General features: G+C 44.2%; 1 protein-coding gene across 3 annotated transcripts; it reads right to left on the reverse strand.

Annotated features, from left to right (window-relative positions):
* Positions 1 to 5,017: 5,017 nt before the first annotated feature.
* Positions 5,018 to 21,319, reverse strand: LOC132383596 (regulator of G-protein signaling 17-like). 3 transcript variants are annotated; one of them, XM_059954765.1, is made up of 5 exons: positions 20,964 to 21,319; positions 16,542 to 16,669; positions 15,204 to 15,293; positions 10,223 to 10,457; positions 5,018 to 7,230 (listed from the first exon to the last, which is right to left on the reverse strand). In XM_059954765.1, the coding sequence occupies exons 2-5, from the start codon at positions 16,664 to 16,666 to the stop codon at positions 7,030 to 7,032; spliced, it is 651 nt and encodes a 216-aa protein (XP_059810748.1). In that variant the 5' UTR covers positions 16,667 to 16,669; positions 20,964 to 21,319; the 3' UTR covers positions 5,018 to 7,029. The 3 variants fall into 3 exon arrangements, with proteins under 3 accessions (XP_059810748.1, XP_059810749.1, XP_059810747.1); XM_059954766.1 differs by having other exon boundaries at positions 19,191 to 21,319; XM_059954764.1 differs by lacking the exon at positions 20,964 to 21,319 and having other exon boundaries at positions 16,542 to 17,503.
* Between the last annotated feature and the right edge of the window lie 6,067 nt (positions 21,320 to 27,386).

Raw genomic sequence — 27,386 nt, forward strand, 5'->3', positions numbered from 1 at the left:
GAATCCACAAAGAGTTTGGAATGTGTCCTGGCCTCCGAAAGGTGGAACCATTGATAACGGCTATTGTCTCTTGGAGACCGGATTGTGTTTTGAATACTGTACGATGCATCAAAGCCCCCAGGCGATGAACCGAGGGCAGGGGTTGGTGGAGGGATTGCATCACCCCAACCTGATTGACATCTGAGACCCTGTGAGTCAGGATAAAAGAGGGTCTGTGGGAACAGCCCCTCAGACGCACCAGAAGAAACGCTAGCGATCCTGTAATAGCGAAAGCTGGTGGGAAGGCCACGTGAGTCCGTTTCCATTTGCCCCGGAATCGGTGTGCCTTGACCACAGAAGAACGGTTTTTAGCTAACAACGGGGAAATCAACTCCCAACGACTCTCGAAGGATTGACATCATAAAAGGAATGGGCTAGTTTTAACCCGTCTTTCTCTCCAACCAAAAAGCTACAGCTTGAATGAACTAAAGTGACTTTTATATTTCCATCGGACAATACATTATACCCTAGACAACGACAGAGCTATTCCTTATCGCTTATTATTATACCAGCGCTTTTAGATTTAGTATTGATGACGTATATTATCTATATGTTTGCATTGATATTATTTTTATGTATTTTTATCAATAAATACTGTTAGAAATAGTACCATCAGACTTCAACGGACCTCTCTATCTTTGCTGGTAAGTGACCCAGTTACAGGGTACGTAACAGCTTGCTTCAAAATACCGTTCCTATAGCTCAGTATACATGAGCCAATTACCCATTGTGTAATAAAACTCGTCAATCTTTCCGATGCAGCTAGCTATTTCTGCTTTTTTAAAGATTGTTATCACCCAGTACTCACTCTTTATGAACCCTGAGTTCTTCCTTTTTCTAACTTTTTATAAACTCAATCATATATTCCCCTCTGAAGAATGTATGCTTTTTATAGACAATAGACAATAGGTGCAGAAGTAGACCATTCGGCCCTTCGAGCCTGCACCACCATTCTGAGATCATGGCTGATCATCTACTATCAATACCCGGTTCCTGCCTTGTCCCCATATCCCTTGATTCCCCTATCCATAAGATACCTATCTAGCTCCTTCTTGATAGCATCCAGAGAATTGGCCTCCTTTGCCTTCTGAGGCAGTGCATTCCAGACCCCCACAACTCTCTGGGAGAGGTTTTTCCTTAACTCTGTCCTAAATGACCTACCCCTTATTCTCAAACCATGCCCTCTGGTACTGGACTCTCCCTGCATCTGGAACATATTTCCTGCCTCTATCTTGTCCAATCCCTTAATAATCTTATATGTTGCAATCAGATCCCCTCTCAATCTCCTTAATTCCAGCGTGTACAAGCCCAGTCTCTCTAACCTCTCTGTGTAAGACAGTCCGGACATCCCAGGGATTAACCTCGTGAATCTATGCTGCACTTCCTCTATAGCCAGGCTGTCCTTCCTTAACCCTGGAGACCAAAACTGTACACAGTACTCCAGGTGTGGTCTCACCAGGGCCCTGTACAAATGCAAAAGGATTTCCTTGCTCTTGTACTCACTTCCCATTGTAATAAAGGCCAACATTCCATTAGCCTTCTTCACTGCCAGCTGCACTTGCTCATTCACCTTCAGTGACTGATGAACAAGGACTCCTAGATCTCTTTGTATTTCTCCCTTACCTAACTCTACACCATTCAGATAATAATCTGCCTTCCTGTTCTTACTCCCAAAGTGGATAACCTCACACTTATTCACATTAAACGTCATCTGCCAAGTATCTGCCCACTCAGTCAGCCTATCCAAGTCACCCTGAATTCTCCTAACATCCTCATCACATGTCACACTGCCACCCAGATTAGTATCATCAGCAAACTTGCTGATGTTATTCTCAATGCCTTCATCTAAATCGTAGATGTAAATCGTAAACAGCTGTGGTCCCAATACCGAGCCCTGTGGCACCCCACTAGTCACCACCTGCCATTCCGAGAAACACCCATTCACCGCTACCCTTTGCTTTCTATCTGCCAACCAGTTTTCTATCCATGTCAATATCTTCCCCCCAATGCCATGAGCTCTGATTTTACCCACCAATCTCCTATCTGGGACCTTATCAAATGCCTTCTGAAAATTGAGGTACACTACATCCACTGGATCTCCCTTGTCTAACTTACTGGTTACATCCTCAAAAAACTACAATAGATTAGTCAAGCATGATTTACCCTTGGTAAATCCATGCTGGCTCAGCCCAATCCTATCACTGCTATCTAGATATGCCACTATTTCATCTTTAATAATGGACTCTAGCATCTTCCCCACTACTGATGTTAGGCTGACAGGTCGATAGTTCTCTGTTTTCTCCCTCCCTCCTTTCTTAAAAAGTGGGATAACATTAGCCATTCTCCAATCCTCAGGAACAGATCCTGAATCTAAGGAACATTGGAAAATTATTACCAATGCATCCGCAATTTCCAGGGCCACCTCCTTTAGTACCCTAGGATGCAGACCATCTGGACCTAGGGATTTGTCAGCCTTCAGTCCCATCAGTCTACTCATCACCGTTTCCTTCCTAATGTCAATCTGTTTCATTTCCTCTGTTACCCTATGTCCTTGGCCCATCCATACATCTGGGAGATCGCTTATGTCTTCCTTAGTGAAGACAGATCTAAATTACTTATTAAATTCTTCTACCATTTCTCTGTTTCCCATAACAATTTCACCCAATTCATTCTTCAAGGGCCCGACATTGTTCTGAACTATCTTCTTTCTCTTCACATACCTAAAAAGGCTTTTGCTATCCTTCTTTATATTCCTGGCTAGCTTGCGTTCGTACCTCATTTTTTCTCCCCATATTGCTTTTTTAGTTAAATTTTGTTGTTCCTTAAAAATTTCCCAATCCCACTCACCTTAGCTCTGTCATACTTCCTTTTTTTTAATGCTATGCAATCTCTGACTTCCTTTGTCAACCACTGTGGCCCCTTTCCCCCCTTTGAATCCTTCCTTCTCCGGGGGATGAACTGATTTTGCACCTTGTGCATTATTCCCATGAATAGCTGCCATTGCTGTTCCACTGTCTTTTCTGCTAGGATATCGTTCCAGTTAACTTTGGCCAGCTCCTCCCTCATGGCTCCATAGTTTCTCCTGTTCAACTGCAACACTGACACCTCCGAACTGCCCTTATCCTTCTCAAATTACAGATAAAAACTTATCATATTATGGTACTACCTCCCAATGGCTCCTTTACTTCAAGATCACTTATCAAATCTTGTTCATTACACAAGACTAAATCCAGAATAGCCTTATCCCTGGTCGGCTCTCGTACAAGCTGTTCCAAGAATGCATCCCGTAGGAACTCTGCACTCTATCCTGTGGTCCAGCACCAACCTGATTCTCCCAGTTCACCTGCATGTTGAAATCCCCCATAACTACTGCAACATTACCTTTGCCACATGCCAATGTTAACTCCCTATTCAACTTGCACCCAATATTCATGCTACTGTTTGGGAGTCTGTAGACAACACCCATTTGGGTCCTTTTGCCCTTACTGTTCCTCAGTTTTATCCACACAGACTCTACTTCTCCTGATCCTATGTCCCCCCTTGCAAAGGACTGAATCTCATTCCTCACCACAGGGCCACCCCACCCCCTCTACCCACATTTCTGTCCCTACGATAGCACATATACCCTTGTACATTCATTTCCCAGGTCTGACCTCCCTCCAGCCATGTCTCTGTTATCCCAACAACATCATAGTTACCCATTCGCACCTGGGCTTCAAGCTCATCCGCCTTATTTCTGACACTTTGTGCATTCAGATATAGAATTTTTAGCCCATTTCTCCACTCTCTGTTTAAATCGCTGCCTATTGTGCTTAACCCAGCTCCCCGAACTCCCATTGGGCTATACGCCCCGACAATTTTGTTGTCCTTCCTAAATTTACTTATTCTTTCTGCACATTTAACTCCATTTTCTGTCAGACCATCCCTCTGTACATGTGTCCTCCTTATCACTTGTTCCACCTCACCTTTCTCTACTACACACTTAATATTCAGGAACCATGTAGTCCCCACCTGTCCTTTATTCTTCATCTCACTATCCTCTCTCACATTCTGGATCCCTGCCCCCTGCAAGTTTAGTTTAAACCCCCCCGAGCAGCACTCGCAAACTTTCCTGCAAGAATGTTAGCACTGCTCCAGTTCAGGTGTAAACCGTCCCATCTGAACAGATCCCACCTTCCTTGGAACAAAGCCCAATTATCTAAAAACCTGAAGCCCTCCCTCCTGCACCATCCTCTCAGCCGCGTATTAATCTGTATAATCCTTCTGTTTCTTGCCTCACTCGCACATGGCACAGGTAGCAATCCTGAGATTGTTACCCTGGAGGTCCTGCCCTTCAGCTTTGTACCTAACTCCTTGAACTCACTACGCAGGACCCCCTCACTCATTCTACCCACGTCGTTGGTCCCCACATGGACCACAACATCTGGGTTGTTGCCCTCCCTCTCGAGAATAATCTGCACCCGATCTGAGATGTCCTGGACTCCAGCACCAGGGAGGCAACATACCATCCGAGACTCACGATCTTCCCCACAAAATCTCCTATCCGCCCCCCTGACTATAGAATCCCCTATCACTACCACTCTCTTCTCTTCCCTCCTCCCTTCCTAGTCGAGGGTCCAACCTCAGTGCCAGAGACAGGACCACTGCAGCTTGTTCCTGGTAGGTCATCCCCACCAACAGTATCTAAAACGGTATACTTATTGTTGATGGGAACGGCCACAGGGGTGCTCTGCTCTCTCTGTCTGCTCCCCCTGCCCCTCTTGACTGTCACCCATTTGTCTACCTCCTGTCTTTTCGGTGTAACTACCTCCTTCTTGTAACTTGGCTGTTTCTCGCTGTGCTGTATTTTGTTTTGAATGTCTCACTGCTTGGTGGTTGTGTTGGGTTAGTTTTAAAAATACCTCATCACCAATGTTATGCTTTGTAAATTCAAAACATTAAATTAATTCAAAAGAAGATCAGGAGTTCGAAACGCAAGTGTAATCTCGTGTTTAAGCGAAGTGCGCACATTTCATGTGGTAACATGATGTCGTATGCATTTAATGTATTTTTACATATAACTTGTAATCAATTATTCAAACAAAAAAGACTGCTTGATCAACCAATATACATATGCAAGATTACTCAAATATAACTGAAATATTAAATACACGACGATACTGAAAGTGATTCATTTTTCCCAGACTCTTATTGGGGATTGATAAGTATGTGTGAGTGAGGCAGGTTGACACTGGATCATTGTCTATGGATGATTCATGTTGTCTTCTTGTATGTTGCAGTAAAGGAGTCACCGTCGTAGCTTCAGTGAGAATCGTCATTCTTTACTGAAGATTGAAGCAGAGACTGGAGAGGGGAAGGAAGGCCTGGAAAAATGAGGTTGTGTTCAAAGAGCTAACACTAGGCCCAGGCTACAGGCTCAGAGAATGCATCTTCTGGGGTGGCACGGTAGCATATTGGTTAGCGTAATGTTATACAGTGCCAGTAAGCACCGATCAGCGCTTGTTTCCCATCGCTGCCCAGCACAACCCTCGCTGATTTGATCTGATGCAAGTGACACATTTCATTGTGTATGTTTCAATTTATGTGTGATGAATAAAGATAACTCCTAATCTCATCTCTTCTGTTCCCGTCTCCTGTCTTTGATGCTGGGCTGAGGACCTGCTCAGATCTCTGGCTGGAGGAGAGCCAGAGATGCAAGCACTCTCTCCTCCCCCGCTGTGGATCTGTGAATATGGGAACTTAAGGAGCACAAGGTGGTCGAAAGCATAGGTAGAGTGGATAGCCAGAGACTTTTTTCCCAGGGTAGAAACATTAAGATGATCAGAGGAAAATATAGGGGGGATATTAGAGTTAATTTCTTTACACAGAGACTGTATGGAGTGCTCACCAGGGATGGTGGTAGAGACAGTTGCATTAGGGACATTTAAGAAAGTCTTGGATAGAAAAGTGGCAGGTTTTGTAGGAGGGACGGGTTAGATTGATCTAAGCATAGATTCAAATGTTGGCACAACATCGTGGACTGAAGGGGAAATTCTAAGATTGTGTTGGTGAACCATGGTGACACATTGCAGGCCTGTACTGTGCTGTAATGTTCTATGTTATTATATCAATAAACACTACCCATTCCAGTTGCTATTGATAACAGATAATACTTCAGCATTCAAAGTCATTCATTGTTCCAGGGTTTTTAGGAAACTGCCTTTTCTCCTCTCCTGTGGGTGGTACCATTTCATGTCCTTTATGTGTCCGCAAACAAAAGGAACCAATCAGCAGTCTGCACACAATATCTGCATTTTGAAAGCCATATTCTTGAAGCAAAATACAGGGTTGATTGATAAATTATGTTGGCAATCCAGTATTCAGTGTAAAGATAAACAAACAAATTCTATGAGCAGGTTTTCTGGAATGGGTTTTCAGTTGTTATTGATTAAAGATGAAATATGCAATCTCTGTTATAATTCAGTGAGATACTGGGTGAAGGGTGACAAAGTGGCGATACGTCCCTACCAAAGGAGGTTTAAGGCGCTCCTTCCCTCCACTAGCCTGTGGGTCACCCTTCAGCAAGGTGTAACACCTGCGTAACCCCCTGATAGGGTCACGTGAAACCATGGCAGCAGGTGATGGATGGTCGGATGAACATCTGGTTCAAGTCCTGGTTATGCCCTGATACCAGGCTGTCAATCTCTGAAGAGTATTGATAATGGTTGGGGTCACCTGTCTTGTAAAGGCACTGCCTAGAAGAAAACAATGGCAAATAACTCCTGTAGAATAACTTGCCAACAAAGACCATGATCACCTGCATTATACGACACGGCACATGATGATGATGAATGGCTGGCAGTTTGGTATGAATGTGCTGGTCTGTTTCTGCATCTGGAGTAGTGAGACAGATCCCAGCAGGAGACCTGAGGGTTTGATTTCCCCAGAGTCCTTGGTCAGGTCAGAAATTAGCTCAGTTGCTTGGTGTTGGACACATTATTAAAGTGATTATTACAGATCGGAGTCCATTCCATTGTCTGAGGGAGATAGCTCTTTCAGAAGTGACTTGTACAGTGGTGAATTCAGGAACCTGGGGTAAGAGTCCCTGTGCATCAGTGCATACACGTGCATCTGTGCCTCGTCAAAGATGTTTGTTGTTGGTGTTGCCATGTTTTTGTTGATTGCTTCTCGCACGCTGGCATCAATGCTGATCTGGAAAAGAAATCCATCAATGAGCAAAGAAATGCTGGAGGAACTCAGCAGGTTAGGCAGCATCTATGCAAATGAACAAACTGTTGATGTTTTGGGCCAAGACCTTTTTGTGGTACTGGAAAGGAAGAGGGAAGATGTCAGAATTAAAAGGTGGGAGGAGGAGGAGAAAGAGGTCTAGCTAGAACAGGGTTCCCTTCCTGGGGTCCAAGGACCCCTTGGTTAATGGGCAAGGTCCATGGAATAAAAAAGATTGGGCACCCCTGAGACAGAAGGTGATAGCTGAGGCCATGTGGGTGCCCTCTATGCCCGAGGCACTATGCCCTCTTCATAGTGCACCATCTGTAGCAGTAATTTCCGATTCACACTGCTGATCCTTTTTCCCATACCAAGAGCATTTCTTTCTCAGCCACTCATCTTACAGTCTGCATCATCTGAGCTAATCTTCCCCATATCTATCCTTTCAGCCTTTATTCATACTTCAGGATTTCCAAGTGGCCCCCCATTTCAATTCTACTTCCCTTTCGCATTCTGACATTTCAGTCCACAGCCTGCTCTGCTCACACGGTGAGGCCACGCTCAGATTGGAGGAGCAACACTTTATATTCCAACTGGGTAGCCTCCTCCCTGATGTTATGAACATTCATTTCTGAAACTTCCAGTAATTGGCCTCCCCCCTTTACTATTCCCCATTCCTGCTTCCCTCTCTCATCACCTTCTCCCATCACCCTCTCTCATCTCCCTACCTGTCCATCACCTTCCTCCCCTTCCCCTTCTTCAATGGAATTCTGCCCTCTCCTCTCAGCTTCCCCCTTCTCCAGCCCTTTATCTCTTTCTCTAATCAACTTCCCAGCTCTTTACTTCACCCCTCCCCCTCTCCTGGTTTCACCCATCACCCACCACCTGTACTTCTTCCTCCACCAACCCCTCCTTCTTATTCTGACTTCTCCCCTTTCTTTCCAGTCCTGATGAAGGGTCTCAGCCCAAAATGTCTACTGTTTACCCTTTTCCATAGATGCTACCTAGCCTGCTGAGTTCCTCCGGCATTTTGTGTGTGTTACTGTAGTAATTTTATGTATTGTACTGTACTGCCGATGCAAAAAAAAACCAGATTTCATAACGTGTGTGTGATGATAAACCTGATTCTGATATCGGTCTCTATAGTGGTCTGGGAGTGGGAAGGGGGCAGGGAGAGGAGAGTCATAGTTGGGAAAAGGAGAAGGGAGTGGGAAACACCAGAGAGACAATCTGTAATGATTGATAAGCTAATTGTTTGGAATCAAATGACCTTGCCTGTTGTCATAAGGCTGGGTGAGTCTGCCCTTGGAGCTCCTTCTCTGCCACCTGCCCCACACCCCTCCTGTGGCACTCTGCCCTCACCATTCCCAACATCCTTTGCTCCCACCAGATTTACAATCTTGCTCCCTGCTCCATGTTGACAAATACAGTACTTTTTTGTGCAAAAATCTTAGGCACCCTAGCTATATATATGTGCCTAAGATTTCTTCACAGTTCTGTATATTAGGAGCAATATACAGTGGCCAGTGACCAACCCAGTGGCATGTTGTGAGAGGACACAAGAATGGCAGGGGATATTCATGGGGACACAGGGAGAACACATGAACTCCATTCAGAGAGGAAGACAGGACTGAAACCGGGTCACAAGTGGTAGGAGGCAATAGCATTTGGAAAATCTGGATGATGGGAAGGTAAAAAGACAGATGTTGCATCTCTTGCCACTTGGTGCTTACTGTCTTGGCTCAAGCACGAAGAATGTTGAAAAGAACTAAAGGTGTTCAAGCTATCAAAGAACACTAAAGAAGCTATCAAGGTCAAAGAACACTGAGGCTGTCTACAAGAAGGGGCAGAGCCGTCTCTACTTCCTGAGGAGACTGAGGTCCTTTAACATCTGCCGGACGATGCTGAGGATGTTCTACAAGTCTGTGGTGGCCAGTGCTATCATGTTTGCTGTTGTGTGCTGGGGCAGCAGGCTGAGGGTAGCAGACACCAACAGAATCAACGAACTCATTCGTAAGGCCAGTGATGTTGTGGGGTTGGAACTGGACTCTCTGACGGTGGTGTCTGAAAAGAGGATGCTGTCCAGGTTGCATGCCATCTTGGACAATGACTCCCATCCACTCCATAATGTACTGGTTCGGCACAGGAGTACATTCAGCCAGAGACTCATTCCATCAAGATGCAACACTGAGCGTCATAGGAAGTCATTCCTGCCTGTGGCCGTCAAACCTTACAACTCCGCTCTCGGAGTGTCAGACACCCTGAGCCAATAGGCTGGTCCTGGACTTATGTCCACTTGGAATAATTTACTTATTATTACTTAATTATTTATGGTTTTATATTGCTATATTTCTACACTATTCTTGGTTGGTGCGACTGTAACGAAACCCAATTTCCCTCGGGATCAATAAAGTATGTCTGTCTGTCTGTCAATGTGTTCATCACTGCTGTCTACATTCCCCTTTCACCTCTCGAGCGTTAATGCTAAGGTTGCACTGGGAGATCTTTACAGTATGATTGGCTCTCTACAAAACATGCCTCTAAGTGGTCTCTTCATAACTATAGGAAGCTTAAATCTGTTATGTGTTGTGGGGTTTATTGTACTTTTTATAATTGTGTTCTTTATGCTTCATGTATCTTTTGTGCTGCATCAGATCCATTTTGTTCTCCTTTACATTCGTGTACTGAAGAGTTACAATAAGCAATCTAGACTCTTGAACTCAGAAGGGAAGTAAACTTACAAAACAATTAAGAATGACAGTGGAAGAAAAAGCATGTCAGCTGCAGGCCAGTGAGTCATAGAGCTGTGTATGTGCTCAAATTCCTTGTAAAAACTTTGATCACAAAATATAGACCAACACTGAGGAAGTATCACATTGATACTTCAAAACAGCAGGAAAATTTACGAAGTATTGAGTTGTTAAAGACTCTGTGTGAATACAAATTCTTTCTTCCTTATTTTGTGTCCATGACTCACCTCCTTTGGAGACAGAACTGAAATATAATCAAAATATATTGATGTTGCCTTTTCCATGATTGAGGTTTTCTGATCTTCCTGCTTGAATTCTTCACAGGCAAGCCAGAAAAGAATGTTTTCATCGCTGTGCTCACTTTGTAAGAACTTTGATAAGAATTTCCTCCCATTTGGATCCTTTAGGAGGTGTTCAAAGGACTTGGACCAAGATATGACTTCATCCAGATTCACACTCAGTCTGTTGAGTATAGATGGAGAAAGAAATCATTGGAAGCTTAAAGATTTCCCCCCTTCCTTCGCAGGACTGAGGATAGGTCCTTGTCTGAAATGTTGACACTTTATTCCTCTCCATAGATGCTGCCTGACCTACTGGGTTCCTCTAGCATTTTGAGTGTGTGTTATTCTAGATTTCTAGAATCTAGAATCTTTTGTCTTTATGCATTCAGTTTGTTTTCTATCAGAATAAACAATTTTGAATTTGTAAGAGAACAGTGGTTAAGTTTATCTGTGAATCATGGACTTGATGGAAAAGAGTTCAAATATTCTGGAACATGAGGCAAATTCTGGGCAGAACAATATAGTATGTCCAGTAGCAACAATAGAAAATGGTGGAGATACTAAGCAGGTCAGGCAGCATCTGAGAAGCAATAATGTTCAAGTTAATTTACAGTTGATAACTTTTTATCAGAACCTTGTGAAAGGCCAACCTTATCTCCCTCTGCCTGCAGATATCCTTTGATCTGCTGGGTTGAGCTTGCAATCCCTGTAAGAAGGGAAACATAAAATGCCGACCTTTCTCTCCCATGAGCTGGAAGGGTGTTGATCGTAAGTAATATGGGAAGCCTCTGTGACAGACACCAGGACAGGTCAGAGGGTCAATTAGATGAGCTCTATAGAACAAAGAATGGTCCATCACAGGAACAGACCTTTCAAACTACAACATTATGCCAAAAATAATTAAATTAGTAATTAAATGCCCAATGAAACTAATCCCTTCTGCCTATACAATGCCCATATCCAACCATTTCCTGCATATTCATGTACTTATCAAAGTTCAACGTACATATATGTCACAATATACAACCCTGGGATTCATTTTCTTGTTGGCATACTCAATAAAGCTATAGAATAATAACCATTTAACAGAATCAATGAAAGACCACACCTCGAAGATCTTCTTGAAAATCTCTACTGTACTTGCATTCCAGGTAACTACCACACTTTGTGCAAAAAAAACCTTGTGCCTTGTGGTACAAATCCTTTTCATTTACACCTAATCCCTCTCAGTTTAAGTGCAAACCCTTTGGTATTAGACATTGCAACCCTGGGAAAGGATTTTGAGTGAATCAATAGTCATCAAATTTAGTAAAAGGATTTTAATAAAAATCAATTGGTAAAGTCTCTTTGGGGGAAACATCTAGATTATAAGTGGAAGAATGGACAGATGAGTTAGAAAATCAAAAATGTGAGAAAGTCTTCACATGCCAGAAATCCAGAGCAACACACAAAATGCTGGAGGAACTCAGCAGGTTAGGCAGCATCTTAGGAAATGAATAAGCAGTCGATGTCTTGGGCTGAGCTTCCTTCAGGACTGGAAGAGAAGTGGGGGGCAGGTGTGGGAAAGACACCAGAATAAAAAGATAGTGGGGAGGGGATGGAGGGTAGCTCGAAGGTGATGGCTGAACTGGGTGGATGAGGAAGGTAAAGGGATGAAGAAGAAGGAATCTGATAGGAGAGGAGAGTGGATTGTAGGAGAAAGGGAAGGAGGAGAGGCACCAAGGGGAGATGATAGGCAGGTGAGAAGAATACATTTCTTACACAGAGAGTTGTTGAGTCATGCACCACCATAAATGGCTGTGTATATAGATTTCATAGCAGCTTCTAAAAGGGAAATGGATAACAATTTGAAAATAAAAATTTAAAACAAAAGATCTGGGGAAAGGGTTGTAAGATGGGAGTAACTCACAAAGGTTGAACAGACACAATGGTGTAAATAGGGAGGGGCCTTGAAAGCACACTAAAGGGCCTCAGTCACTGCCACAACCAACTGTGACATGAGAAAGATTGACTGGCTGTGGACAAATTAAAAAAAAATACCTTCCCTTTTTTAATCGAATTATCTTTTTCTAGACAAATGTTTTTCATTGCGTCATGGGGTATGTGTTTCGAAATCTAGCTCCAGTTTCTAAAAGTTACTTCCTTGATGTTATCAATATATGAGCTCCAGAACAATTTTTCTGATTAAGCAGTATTTTGTAGACAGTAGCAAGCCAGAAGTACAAGATAGACACTAATGTTCAGGAAATAAATGCTTCGCCCAGATAATGAGAAACTCACAACTACAGAGAAATGTTAAAGTGAATAAGACAGTTGTACTTAGGGGAACTCAGACTGACACACAATGGAAAAATGTGCTGGCAATGCACACAAAATGCTGGAAGAAATCAGCAGCATCTATAGAAGAGTAAACAGTTAATGTTTCGGGCCGAGACCCTTCATCAGGTCTAGGAAAAAGGATGAGAAGTTAGACCAAGAAGGTTGTGGTGAGGGTGGAGGGGAGGAAGAAGTACAGGTGGTGGGTGATAGGTGAAACCGGGAGAAGGGCGGGGGTGAAGTAAAGAGCCAGAAAGTTGATTAGTGAAAGAAAGAAAGAAAGGGCTGGAGAAGGGGGAATCTGATAGGAGAGGGGAGAAGACCATGGAAGAAAGGGAAAGGGGGGAGCACCAGAGAGAGGTGATGGGCAGGAGATAAGGTTTGCAAGGGAAATGGGAATGGTGAAGGTGGGGAGGGGACAGAGCAATTGCCAGAAGTTGGAGATATCGAGTTTCTCTTCCCGGAAAGATGAGTTGATTTGTTGGTTCAAACTCTGCTGAAGGGATACTCTTATGAAAAAAAAAACCCTGTTGAAAGGCCTATTTCTATTCTACACTATCTTAGTATTTCCTCTTTTTTTTGGTATTAATGCTGAATTTAGAGCCTCTTGTAACAAATTTAACAAAAAATATGAAAAATATAAACCTCTACAGCTTCCGTCTTCTCCGCTTTGTGCCCAGTGGAAAAATATCTTAGATAATGGGTTGTGTTTCGAAGTCCTGTCATTTATAAAGATATGTTGGCTTGCATTTTACAAAGTTTGCCTGATGATCATTGAAGATATAAATGAATATTAGAATAATTTCTTAAGCAATATGAGTCTGCCAACAGCCAATACCTTTATTCAATATAATTGAGCATGGAATTGTTCCTAACATGCTATGATAATTACTTTCTCACTCTTCCATGTGTATCACAATGGGATCTTCCCCATCTAGAGTCATACAGTTGTAGAAACGTACAGTACAGAAACAGACACTTCAGTCCATCCAGTCTATGCAGAACCATTTAAACTGCCTCTTCCCATTGACCTGCACCAGGACCATAGCCCTACTACCCCTGTACCTATCCAAACTTGCTTTGAGAGGCTGGTCAAGGACTACACCTGCAGCATGCTGCCACCCACACTGGACCTCGTACAATTCAGCTACCAACATGACCGATCGACCAACGACACAATAGCCACAGCTCAACACACACCTGGAGAAGAAGGATGCTTATGTGAGAATGAATGAGAATGGAACAGGGATGCTGTTCTTGGACTACAGTTCAGTATTCAACACCATAACTGACCTCGGCCGTCACCCTGCCTTGTGTAGCTGGATCCTGGACTTCCTGTCAGATTGCCGGCAGGTGGTAAGAGTGGGCTCCCTCTCCTCTGTTCCTCTGACCCTCAACACAGGTGCCCCTTAGGGCTGAGTGCTAAGCCCCTCCTTTACTCTCTGTATACCCATGACTGTGTTGCCACCCACAGCTCCAATCTGCTAATTCAATTTGCTGACGACACCACACTGATTGGCCTAATCTCAAATAATAATGAGGCAGTTTACTGACAAGAAGTCACCACCCTGACACAGTGATGTCAAGAAAACAACCTCTCCCTCAATGTTGTGAAAACAAAGGAGCTGGTTGTGGATTACAGGGGGAATGGAGACAGGCTCACCCCTATTGATATCAATGGGTCTGGGGTTGAGAGGGTAAACAGCTTAAGTTCCTCAGCATAAACATCACCGAGGATCTCACGTGGTCTGTACACACCAGCTCTGTGGTGGAAAAAGGCACAAAAGCACCTCCTTCTCCTCATATTGTTGAGTACGTTTGGTGTGGGCCCTCAAATCCTAAGAACTTTCTGCAGGGGCACAATTGAGAGCATCCTGACTGGCTGCATCACTGCCTGATATGGGAACTGTACTTCCATCAATCGCAGGACTCTGCAGAGAGTGGTGTGGACAGCCCAGCACATCTGTAGATGTGAAATTCCCACTATTGAGGACATTTACAAAGAAAGGAATGTAAAAAGTCTCGAAGGGTCATTGGGGACCCGAGTCACCCCGACCACAGACTGTTCCAGCTGCTACCATCTGGAAAACAGTACCGCAGCATAAAAGCCAGGACCAACAGGCTTCTTCCACCAGGCCATCAGGCTGCTTAATTCATGCTGATGCAACTGTTATATCGACTATCCTGTTGTATATTCTTTTCTTTTTCTCTTCTTCTGTTTTTTTCTTTTTCAATGACAAATTACTATAATTGCACATTTGAATGGAGAAGTGACGTAGAGATTTTTACTCCTCACGTATATGAAGGATGTAAGTAATAAAGTCAATTCAATTCAATTCAAACTTCTCTTAACTATTTAAACTGAGATCATGTGCAGCATCTACTTGTAGAGTTTTATGTCCCATTTTTCCCATGGGCATCTACTTGTCCTAGCAACATCAACAATAACATCTGGATGTGTGCCGGAGCTCTGAATTATGATGTGATACTGATCTAGAAGCAATGAGTAACACCAACTCAGACAAACTTATAATCAATAAATTATGCAATCATTTTTAAAAGTAGCACTTAAAAGGAGAAGAATTTTAAGTCTCAGTAGTGAGATATTCACCTTTCTTCTTGTTTCTGAAGACTATCCTGTTTGGAAATGATAGAAAATTTTTGACTGTGGTCATCTATATCCTTGTTCCTGACTGTTAAACTGGAAAGAGATGGAGAGTTATTTCTTTCAGCTTATAGAGAGCTTAATAGATCAGTATTTCTTTCTTCATTGTTTTGTTCCTTCCTTATTAAACAACAATTTGCAATTACGAAGTACCGAGTAAAAAGCCATAAACTGATAGTTAAATTATACGCACAGTAAGTATCTCTGGAATAGATCATAGTCTGAAATGAAAGAAGGGATTGGTTGTTCAGATTGGCTGTTTCTTTGTAGGGTTGTTCGGCGAGCCTGGGGGTTAGGTCACAAACGTTTCGTCACCTGTCGAGGTGATATTGTCAATGCACGTTGAGTGCTGTTTCTGCCGAATGTTTGTATTTATATCAGTCCGACTCATTGTTTGAATTGGTTAGCTGTTGCACTAGCTCCTAGACATAGAAATCATAGAAAAATACAGCACAGAAACAGGCTCTTCAGCCCATCTAGTCCAAACTGAACCATTTAAACTACCTACTCCCATCAACCAACACAGGACCATTTCCCTCCAGACCCCTAAAATCAGGTAGGCAGGGTGCTGAAGAACGCCTTTGGCCTGCTGGCCTTCGTCATTTAGAGCTTTGAGCATAAAGTGGGATGTTACATTGCAGTTGTACAAGATGTTGATGAGGCTTCATTTGGAATATTTGTTTGTTGTCAGCCTACTACAGCTGGGAAGAGTACAGAAAATATTAACATGGATATTGCCAGGATTCAAGCGACTGAGCTTAGAGGAGGGATTCCCACGGACCCTTTGGGCAATGGTAAGGCGTAAACAAGGTTGGGAACCCCTGTTTGAACAGAATGGGACTTGATTCATTGGAGCAAAGGAGAATGGGCGGTGAGGTACGTGTGTGATTGAAAGAAATAGTCTGGGAAACGACTATAGATGTTGGTTAAGGGGATACATAGTAGCCAAAGTCTTGGAGAACTCTCATGTTCTTCTTCAAAATGGTGGCCTTGAGATACATATCTGCCTGGGAGGACAGAGGGTGCATTCTGTAACACTTTCCCCTTGACCTACCTCGATATTCTGATGTGATTAGATGATCTGTACAGATGGCATGCAAAACAAGGTTTTTTGGTGCATGTGACAATAACAAACTGATTTAACAATTCACCAGTGTTCTGGTAAACCACTTAACAGATGGACAGCATCTCTGGCGCTCTTGGATGCCTTTAGGACGTCGAATCTGTGAGAACATCTGCTGAACCTTTACATAACATATCGTCAATGCACGTTCATATACCTACCAGGAGCAGCAGCAGCACCAGCAGAAACAGCAAGTATTGGGACGTCTCCTGCACTGGGAAGAAGCCTGGGAGCTGTTGTCTGACTGTGATGTCTGTCTTCTCATCTGTATTTCTTCAGAATCCATAGCCTGGAATGGAGAAGGCAGGACAACATTTTCTACCTTATAGATAAGAGAAAGCACAGAGCAAATGACTCTTAGTACCAATGTACTGATAGCAACCCACTCTTTCTCCAGGATAATGAATGTATCAGACCACAAGCAGTATGCTGACATTTACAGGTCCTCAGCAAATTTGCCACTCTGTTTTTCTTTTCAATTCTTCCTCTCATTGACGTTAGACAAGAGTAATTCCGCAGAAGTAGAGGCATACAAAAATATGAGGGCTGTAGATAGGGTAAATGCAAACAGGCACTTTCCACCGAGGTTGGGTGGGACTGCAACCAGAGGCACAGTTTAAGGGTAAAAGGAGAAAAGTTTAAGGGGAACATGAGGGCAAACTTCTTCTCTTAGAGGGTGGTGAGAGTATGGAACAAGCTGCCAGTGCAAGTGGTGCACATGTGCTCAACTGCAATGTTTAAGAGAAGTTTGGATAGATATATGGTTGGTAGGGGTATGTTGATGCAGGTCGATGGGAGCAGGCAGTTCAAATGGCTCAGCACAGACTAGATGGGCCAAAAGGCCTGTTTCTGTGCTGTATGTGACTCTATGTTGGAAATCCAGAGGATGTCCTGATGAAGGGTATTGGCCTGAGACATCAACTGTTTGTGCCTCTCCATAGATGCTGCCTGATCTGCTGGGTCCCTCATCGTTGATAGTACTGGCTCTTTCTGGAGGGCAGCTGAACAGATTCCTGTCCTGGGGACCAGGGGCATCATCACAGACAAGGATGTTGAAAGGGGTTGGGGGTGTTTTAAAGTTTAAGAGCTATGACTGGTGTTTCCTTGCCCCGTGGCAGCAGAGATTAATTACGGCCTCATCGAAGTTTCAAAGGTTATGAGAGGCATGGATAGGGAGGTCATAGAGAATCTGTTTCCAACAGCAGGAATGTCAAATATTAGAGAATATGCATTTAATGTGAGAGGATGGAAGTACAAAGGAGACGCGTAGGTGAAGTTTTTTGGTAGTTGCCCGAACACAATGCCAAGGGGATTGGTGGAAGCAGTTACAACAGTGGTCTTTAAGAGGCTGTTAGATAGACCATGAATACATAGGGACCAGAGCAGGGCTTCCCAACCTGGGGTCCAGGGACAGCTCAGTTAATGGTAATGCTCTATAGCATAAAAAAGGTTGGGAACTCTTGGACTAGAGGGATATGGGTCATCTATAGGCAGAATGGTGCTGTGGTAGAGTCTATACATCCTCCCCGTGGAATGCAAACATTTTCACTGGGTACTCTGTCCGGTTTCCTGCAACAGCCTGAAATGTTGACTGCTTACTCTTTTCCACAGATGCTGCCTGACTTGCTGAGTTCCTGGAGCATTTTGTGTGTGTTGCTGTGCTGTACTCTTCGATATTTGATCCGTTTTCTACAAATACATCTCAGTTTGCACCTCAGTATCATGTGAGGCTGAATAATTACTGTGTATCATCAGTAGGCATTATTTCAGCCAGCAGGGCCTCCCTGCCTTTTTTATGCCATGGACCCCTACCATTAATCGAGGGGTCCATGGACCCCAGGTCAGGAACCCCTGAGCTAGAGCAAATGGAGAGGCACCCGGAGTGAGGGACCATTGTAATGCAATTCCATATGATGTTCCCGATGAATTCCCATTCCAGAGTCAGCCCAGAGTTCTAACTACATTGTAGCATCAGCACAAAGCTGGATTTAGCTCAGACAGGCATGAAACAAATGAGCCTCCTGTGGCTCTGCTTGACTGATAATCTAGAGCATTTCAGTGAAGGTGACAAAAACTAATTAATCCATACAAACATTCCTCCAGATGAGTTTTGGCTAATTGGATGGGGAAGCAGTGTCTGCTGGCACGAGATTTGCTAATTCAAGGACAGAGAATTAACACAGAGTAATGGTGGTGGGCGGGGGTGTGTAAGGAGGAGCTTTAGGTGTTGGTTCTTGATTTAACCCTAATGCCCTTGAGTGCACCCTGTAAACTCGTGGAGATCAGGGATGTAGTTGGTATTTTTGAAGAATCTCTGTAGAGCTGATTTAATAGAGAATTAGATAAATACTTGAGAAAGAAACAACTGTGGGAGTTCAAGGAAGAGGAAAAGAAGGAGTACTGGTTTCCTCTTCCAGTACAGATGCAAACAGACAAATATCCTCCTGTGTATTGACAATACTATGCAAAAGTCCTAGACATGTATGTACAGCTAGGGGGTGCCTAAGACTTTTGCACAGTACTGTGTTTGTCAGCGTGGAGTGGAGAGCAAGTTTATAAATCTACCCTCTTCCCACTCTCATTCCATAATACAGACCGATATCAGAATCAGGTTTATCATCGCTCACATACGTCCATATGTCATGAATTTTTTTATGGTAGTGTAGCGGTGTGCTACACACAACGCTAAAATAACGACACGGAATCGGTAAACTGCAGTTAAAGAAGATTTTATTCGAACTTCACAGCCTCGCTTTAAAGCCTCCCTGATCCCGCCCTCCCCGAGTGCGGATGCTGTAGGGGGCACGTACTCACAATCCCCCGCAGGCTTTTCCCTTTGTTGGTGAAGCAGACCTGGCGCCCTTTTGGGACTGGCCTTTGAGCCGGCGCGCTGGCTATTTGTGAGCCGGTTCGAGTGCGCTAGGAAGTGGGTCACCAAGGTAGCTGTAGAGTGCAATATATAAAATTACCATAGCACTGTACAAAAGTCTTAGGCACCCTGGCTGTATATATGTACCTAAGATTTTTGCACAGTACTGTAATTCGATTAATTATTTGAGAAGTAGAGGCACAAAATATATTTAAAAAAAATTAACTCCCAGCATACGAGGTGACATTGAGCGCTAATCCCTTATGGTCATTCTGACTAGGACCTACGGTGGAATTTCATTACTGCTGCTGTCAAAATCCTGGAAGGTCTCTGACGAATCACTTTCTCTGCAGGGAGCAGCAATTCAAGACGGTGGCTAAGCACTGCCTGTGAAGAAGCTGATCTTCCAGGATTTTGATGGCAATGGTGGTGAAATTGCACTGTGTGTCCTAGTCGGAACGATGGGTGGCCCAGAAGTGAATCTCAAGGTGAGGGCATTCCTATGCCCTAGTTGTCCTTACCCTGTCATAGAGTGGGTTTATGAGATGCTGCCAAGACTGCATAGGCAGAGGCTTTAGACATTGCTTTGCTGCGATTTGCTTGTCAAAGCTGTTACTAAAATTCTTCAGTAAATGATGTACTGTGAACTGCAGAGTCAGTTTATGATGGACACCGTGTGATAAATGTGTCCAGAGGATCTCACACACAATGCTGGAGGAACTCAGCAGGTCAGTCAGCATCTATGGAAATGAATAAACAATAAATAAGGTTTCCGGCTGACACACTTCTTCAGGACTGGAAAGGAGGGGGGAAGGCCCCAGAATAAAAAGGTTGAGGCAGGGGAAGGGGATAGCTGGAAGGTGACAGGTGAAGCCAGGTGGGTGGGAAAGGTAATCATGACTGCAGTAGCAAGTCTGGGTGAGAACATGGTCGAAGAGTTGGAGGGCAGCAGAGATCTAGGTACCTCCTTCTCCTCCCCTCACCTTTTTATTCTGGCACCTTACTCCTTTTCCAGTCCTGATGACGGGTCTCAGCCCGAAACGTCGACTGTTTACGCTTTTCCATCGAAGCTGCCTGACTTGCTGAGTTCCTCCAGCATTTTGTGTGTGTGTTGCTCTGGATTTCCAGCATCTGCAGAATCTCTTGTGTTAACAATAATGTCCTGCCTTGCTTCCATCACTGGCATTGTTCCTCCAGCATTTTAGATTCTACAAGCTGCTGACTTCCTGTGCTAAGCACAATTGTACAGAACCTTCAAATACTGCAAAACATCCCAAAGTACAGCCCCAGAAAAAAATTGATTCTGAATCACATTGTAATTCAACAAACTGCAGTGTTGGGTGTTTGAAACAAAAACCGGAACTGTTAGTCAGACAGTATATATGGAAAGAGAAACAGAGTTAACATATTAAAACAATGAGCGTTTTTTTCATCTTGAAAATTGACTACTTTGCTTTCCACAGATGCACAATTATAATTGACCTTCGGAGTGTTTTCTGTTTTGTTAAAAAAACTATTACAATGGATAATTCAAATCTTGATCAATTAGGCAGGTTTGCAAATAAAAAAAGAAACATCTTAAAAGAAGGAGCAAGGGGCAGAGAGGGTTAATGAAGGAATATAAAAGCCTCGGGACTAGACATTTGAAAGCATAGCTACACTGGTGAAGCATTAAATTCAAAGATATGCACGAAACCAGAAAGAATGCAGAGACCTTGGAGAGCTGTAGGGCGAGATGGGAAGATACTCAACTTCTGAAGCACATCAAAAGGCAGTGGACATCTGTTTCCCAGAGCTAGCTGCTGTCCGAGCAACGTTAAGGCTGTGTAGCACTGACACCCTGGTCAAGTCGGTCGGATGATTAAACAGGATATACAGAAGTCCAAACCAGCAAGGGAGAAGTTTCTGCGCAAGTTCAATCTGAAACTTCTCTTCAGTCAGAATCCATGTTGAAGTCCTAGATCCTCCAGATTGAGAAATACAAATTGATGGTTAAATCAACTCTTGGACGGGTTTGTGAGACTGTAAAGCAATTCGAAGTCTTCCCATTTTTTTTTCTCTTGCACACAGCTTGATGTTTTGTGGAAGTACTTGTTGCATATTCAAGACTGCTTGCCTAACAGGAAATGTTGTTATCTGTGTAATGTTGTACCTGCAGGATATTGCACAGGTCACATTTTTACACTGTTGCAAAATATGTCATAACTTTCCCATGATTGTCCTTTTCTTGGGGCATGATAACTAATTTCTGTCGAGTTTCAAATGCTTGTTTAAACTTGACAATTCGTTCCACTGCCTTTGTGAAAATTCAAACAATAATGAGCCAACATCAGTGGCATTAATGCAGTGAAATGTTTCGAGATATTTCTCAGGAGGGGAAATCAAAGCTGATTTGACACTGAGCTGCATGTTGGGCTAATAGGGACTGATGACTAAAAGCTTAGTCAGTGGGATAGATTGTCCCAAAGGAGAGAGACTCGCAGATCACCCAGCACACATGTACTGTATACCCTGTCTGAAATACCTCACCCACCCCCAACTCCCCTACTCTCAACCAACACTGGTCACTTCTCATCTTCTGTTGCTGCTGTTTGACATATGTACAACTGCTTGTTTTATTGTAATTGTGTCAGTAACATGATACTGTCATACACAAACATGCACCTTATGTCAACCTGTCAGTCTTTAGGCCGTGCCGTTCAGGGGCTTGTGCTAATTTCATGTTGTGCTGCCTGTGCTAGATCATAACAGTATGTGCTGTGTGTGACTGTATCTACACCTTTTTCCAGAACGCTGTTTTGTTTGCCAGTGTACATGTGTGTGTTTGAATGACAATAAACTTGGACTTGAATTCCAGACCATGATACCTAAAGTTGAAGATATAACAAGAGGCAGGAACCTTAGGACTGCAGCAGTCTGGGATAATCCTTCATCTCTTTATTATTAATAAGGAAAGAAAATTAGTTCTTTTCCAGATCTCTGGAACTACTCCATGCCCAATGTCAGGACACTGGTGATCCCTAGTGACTACGTACTGGAGACAAAGTACAAACAAGGAAGACTACTAAGTACCTTATTAATAACGAACAATGCTATCAATGGGGAGGCGAGCAGAAGTGGAGGTACAGCGAAGGCGGAGGTGGAGTCGAAGTAGAGTCAAGGCAGAGCCGTGGCAACCCCAAGAGTGAGGGGAGTCCCAAAGTCTGATCGATTTAAGCACTGGGCTGAATCATGGCGGTGGGATTCAGGTCCCTGAGAGGTCCAAGTATGAGGGATGACCGGTGTTCAGACCATTTGAGCACTGGGCCTAATTGAACAGGTCAGGCTGTTGGGATCAGAGACAAGACAAGGGTCAGTCCTGTCCGGTTCTGCTTGCTGCTCTGTGACATTTCAGTTCTGTGCTGAACTCAGGCTGTGGCCTGCACCGGCTGTAGTGATGCCTGGCTTCAGGTCTGTGGTCCTGCGAGATTTACTCAGCTCTGTGCTGAACTCAGGCTGTGGCCTGCACCGGCTGTAGTGATGCCTGGCTTCAGGTCTGTGGTCCTGCGAGATTTACTCAGCTCTGCGATGAACTGAGGCTGTGGCCTGCACCGGCTGCAGTGATGCCTGGCTTCAGGTCTGTGGTCCTGCGAGATTTACTCAGCTCTGCGATGAACTGAGGCCGTGGCCTGCACCGGCTGCAGTGATGCCTGGCTTCAGGTCTGTGGTCCTGCGAGATTTACTCAGCTCTGCGGTGAACTGAGGCCGTGGCCTGCACCGGCTGCAGTGATGCCTGGCTTCAGGTCTGTGGTCCTGCGAGATTTACTCAGCTCTGCGGTGAACTGAGGCCGTGGCCTGCACCGGCTGCAGTGATGTCTGGCTTCAGGTCTGTGGTCCTGCGAGATTTACTCAGCTCTGTGCTGAACTCAGGCCGTGGCCTGCACCGGCTGCAGTGATGCCTGGCTTCAGGTCTGTGGTCCTGCGAGATTTACTCAGCTCTGCGGTGAACTGAGGCCGTGGCCTGCACCGGCTGTAGTGATGTCTGGCTTCAGGTCTGTGGTCCTGCGAGATTTACTCAGCTCTGTGCTGAACTGAGGCCGTGGCCTGCACCGGCTGCAGTGATGCCTGGCTTCAGGTCTGTGGTCCTGCGAGATTTACTCAGCTCTGCGGTGAACTGAGGCCGTGGCCTGCACCGGCTGTAGTGATGCCTGGCTTCAGGTCTGTGGTCCTGCGAGATTTACTCAGCTCTGCGGTGAACTGAGGCCGTGGCCTGCACCGGCTGTAGTGATGTCTGGCTTCAGGTCTGTGGCCCTGCGAGATTTACTCAGCTCTGCGGTGAACTGAGGCCGTGGCCTGCACCGGCTGTAGTGATGTCTGGCTTCAGGTCTGTGGCCCTGCGAGATTTACTCAGCTCTGCGATGAACTCAGGCTGTGGCCTGCACCGGCTGCAGTGATGTCTGGCTTCAGGTCTGTGGCCCTGCGAGATTTACTCAGCTCTGCGATGAACTGAGGCCGTGGCCTGCACCGGCTGCAGTGATGCCTGGCTTCAGGTCTGTGGTCCTGCGAGATTTACTCAGCTCTGCGATGAACTGAGGCCGTGGCCTGCACCGGCTGCAGTGATGCCTGGCTTCAGGTCTGTGGTCCTGCGAGATTTACTCAGCTCTGCGATGAACTGAGGCCGTGGCCTGCACCGGCTGCAGTGATGTCTGTCTTTCATAAAACTTCAGTTGTGAAGATATTTGCTTACTTTTAATGTTTGGGCAATTAATTTCTTTTCTCTGTGCGCATTGTGTGCTTGGCGGTCTTCTTTCTTAAATGGGTTCTTTTGAGGTTTCTTTGTTTTGTGACTGCCTGTGAGGAGACAAATCTCAATGTTGTATAATATATACATACCTTGATATGTTGAATGTTTGTTCCCACTTTTTCATGTACTTTCTTTGAGACTATTTATATCCTTTGAGAACACTTTTACATTCCCCTTTCTGTGAGTAGCTAGTCTTCTCCAATTTGCTTCTCTGCCTCTCATTTCTATTCTCACTTCCCCTTTTGATACTTTTGTAATCACCCTGGTTCTTGCTGGTATCTACAACCCGATACTTGTTGTAAGCAGCCTTGGTTTGCTTTCTCTTCCTCAATATTTCTTTTGCAATCAGGGAGCTCAAAATTTGTTTCTTTTTTCCTTGATTCTCGCTTTAATGTACCTGTACCATTCCTTTTATAAAGAATAAAGTCTCCACAGCTTTTTGGGTGAAGGAATTCAAAATCTCACAATCCTTTTGGGAAACGAAATTTTTCCTCATCTCAGGCCTTTCTCTGAGGCCTTGAACTCTGGCACTAGATTCTCCAACAAACAGAACCATATTCACCTCATCCATGTAATCAGCAACAAGAAGAGAGCCTGTCCTGGGTGGTGGGGGTCCCTGATTATGGATGCTGTTTTCCTGTGATAGCACTCTGAGCAGATGTAGTCAACGGTGGGGAGGGCTTTACCCAGGATGGACTGGGCTGTGTCCACCACTTTCTCTAGGGTTTGCCGTTCAAGGGCGTTGGTGTTTCCATACCAGGCTGTGATGCAGCCTGTCAATACACTCTCCACCACACATCTATGGAGGTTTGTCAAAGTTTTAGTTGTCACGCTGAATCATCACAAACTTCTAAGAAAGTAGAGACGCTGCCATGCTTTCTTTGTAACGGCATCTACGTACTGGGCCTAGGTCAGATCCACGGAATGATAACACCAAGGAATTTTTATTTGGACAGGTATGAAGTGTTGTACTTTAGTGAGTCTTGAAGCCTATCAGAAGAGTTCCGGGGGTACTTTATTTAGAAGAGATTCAAGTTTAGGATGAGACTGATCATACAACATAGTGACACTGAAAGGAATGGCCAATATGGAGCTCAATTGTGTCTAAAATTCTAGCTCCACTGTGTCTGCAACTTTGCCAGCAGTTGTTCTGATAGTCTAGATGACAGCAAAAGGTGATCCTTGGTGGAAGTTGGGGAAGTATAGGAATGTTGCAGAAGATTATTTTGGATCAGAATATTACTGGTCTGAACACTCTCTGGTGCATCCAATTGCTATTTTTCTCAACTCAAATCTATTTGCCTTTGGGGATGACTAAAAGTAGACGACAGTACACTATATTGCAACAGAGGGTCTGGGACTCCAGTGAAAAATAGGACCAGAAGTTCTTCCCTTAGTTCCAAGATTCACGAAAAACTGAATTAGTGGAATGACTGAGAATTAAATAAAGAAAACTGGACCAAAGAATGAAATTAATGGAGGGAAAGAAAGATTAAACTGAGAAAAAAAGGAAATGTCAATTTTTAGCACTTTGTATTATAAAAAACCTCTAACAATTTCTTGAAGGCGTCCAATTCCATGATTTCTGAACTTTTACAATTCAGCATAAATCTTGTATTTAAAGCATCCTTCGGTTGATTAGAATGAATTCAGCTCTTTGAAGTTTCACCTATCTATCTACTTACTGAGAAGAAGTGTGGAACTGGCCCTTCTTTCCAGCCCTTTGAGCTGTGCTGCCCAGCAGCCCCTGATTTAACCCTAGCCTAACTAAGGGATAACCTACAATGGCCATTTAACTTACCAACTGGTATATCTTTGGACGACGGAGCACCCAGAGGAAACCCACATGGGCACGGGGAGAACGTACAAGCTCCTGACACACAGCAGTGGGAATTGAACCCAGGTTGCTGGCACTGTAAAACATTGAGCTAACCACTACACCATGTTGTCCTATGGTTAGTGGTTAGTGTAACTGCATCAGCTCATAGCAACCTCCTGTTCCCACGAGGCAAAATGACAGGAAGGTGTCCATCAGATTTGCAGATCCTATCCACATATTGCTGGCTCACTTACATTATGTTGCATGAGGGACAAGTACCTGAAACAGGTTGTTACTTTCCCAGTAAATTCTCGCAAAATGCAGATACTGGAAACATTCTGACTACGTGTAACTGGTGTCATTGCTTTCATACCTCTGAACTGACAAATTACTCGAACAATTAACCCACAAACACCACTGGAATGTCGACTGTCCATTTCCCTCCACAGATGCTGCCTGACCCACTGAGTTCCTCCTGGACTGGTCAAAGAACACTGAGGCTGTCTACAAGAAGGGTCAGAGCCATCTCTATTTCCTGAGGAGACTGAGGTCCTTTAACATCTGCATGATGATGCTGAGGATGTTCTATGAGGCGGTGGTGGCCAGTGCTATCATGTTTGCTGTTGTGTGCTGGGGCAGCAGGCTGAGGGTAGCAGACACCAACAGAATCAACAAACTCATTTGTAAGGCCAGTGATGTTGTGGGGGTGGAACTGGACTCTCTGACGGTGGTGTCTGAAAAGAGGATGCTGTCCAAGTTGCATGCCATCTTGGACAATGACTCCCATCCACTCCATAATGTACTGGTTAGGCACAGGAGTACATTCAGCCAGAGACTTATTCCACCGAGATGTAACACTGAGCATCATAGGAAGTCATTCCGACCTGTGGCCATCAAACTTTACAACTCCTCCCTCGGAGTGTCAGACACCCTGAGCCAATAGGCTGGTCCTGGACTTATTTTCATTTGGCATGATTAACTTATAATTATTTAATTATTTATGGTTTTATATTGCTATATTTCTTCACTATTCTTGGTTGGTGCGGCTGTAATGAAACCCAATTTCCCTCGGGATCAATAAAGTATGTCTGTCTGTATCTTGTGAGTTTCTCCAGGTACAGCAGCTGCAGTCTCTTGAATCCATACAAACAATTACTTAATGAGTTCTGCCTTTCTGTGACAAATTGGCATCATTGAAGTGCCTCATTGTTTTGTGATTAGATGTGAAGCAATGGTTCAGGGCAGAGGTCCACTGTGATTGTTTACACACTGTATTGACTTTGCCTTTGAACCGAGAGTGTTGGTTTGCTCCGGAAAATGAACACAAAATCTAGACTGATATTGCAGTACAGTACAGGTTTTATGGACAAAATTTTAAACCAGATCGTATCTGTCCTCTGATGTGGATGTGAAAACTGGTATGTGATCTAATCCTGTTACCCTTGGCATATAGTTATCCTCCACCATCATCACGAGGGTGCCATGGCTGATGGTTAAAATCACCTGCTGTTTTTTCTACATTATAAGAGTGATGA

The sequence above is a fragment of the Hypanus sabinus genome, chromosome 30 (genome assembly GCF_030144855.1).
Source record: "Hypanus sabinus isolate sHypSab1 chromosome 30, sHypSab1.hap1, whole genome shotgun sequence".
In the NCBI taxonomy this organism is placed as follows: domain Eukaryota; kingdom Metazoa; phylum Chordata; class Chondrichthyes; order Myliobatiformes; family Dasyatidae; genus Hypanus; species Hypanus sabinus.

What these genes read in the sequence shown, in the direction of transcription:
- LOC132383596 (XM_059954764.1), bottom strand. Translation starts at nt 16,816, where the DNA reads ATGTCAGCATACTGCTTGTGGTCTGATACATTCATTATCCTGGAGAAA. An exon ending in CTTCAGAAACAAGAAGAAAG is followed by an intron (nt 10,458 to 15,203) that starts GTGAATATCTCA and finishes TATACTCAACAG; the next exon opens with ACTGAGTGTGAATCTGGATG. An exon ending in CAGTTCTGTCTCCAAAGGAG is followed by an intron (nt 7,231 to 10,222) that starts GTGAGTCATGGA and finishes TTTCTTTTCCAG; the next exon opens with ATCAGCATTGATGCCAGCGT.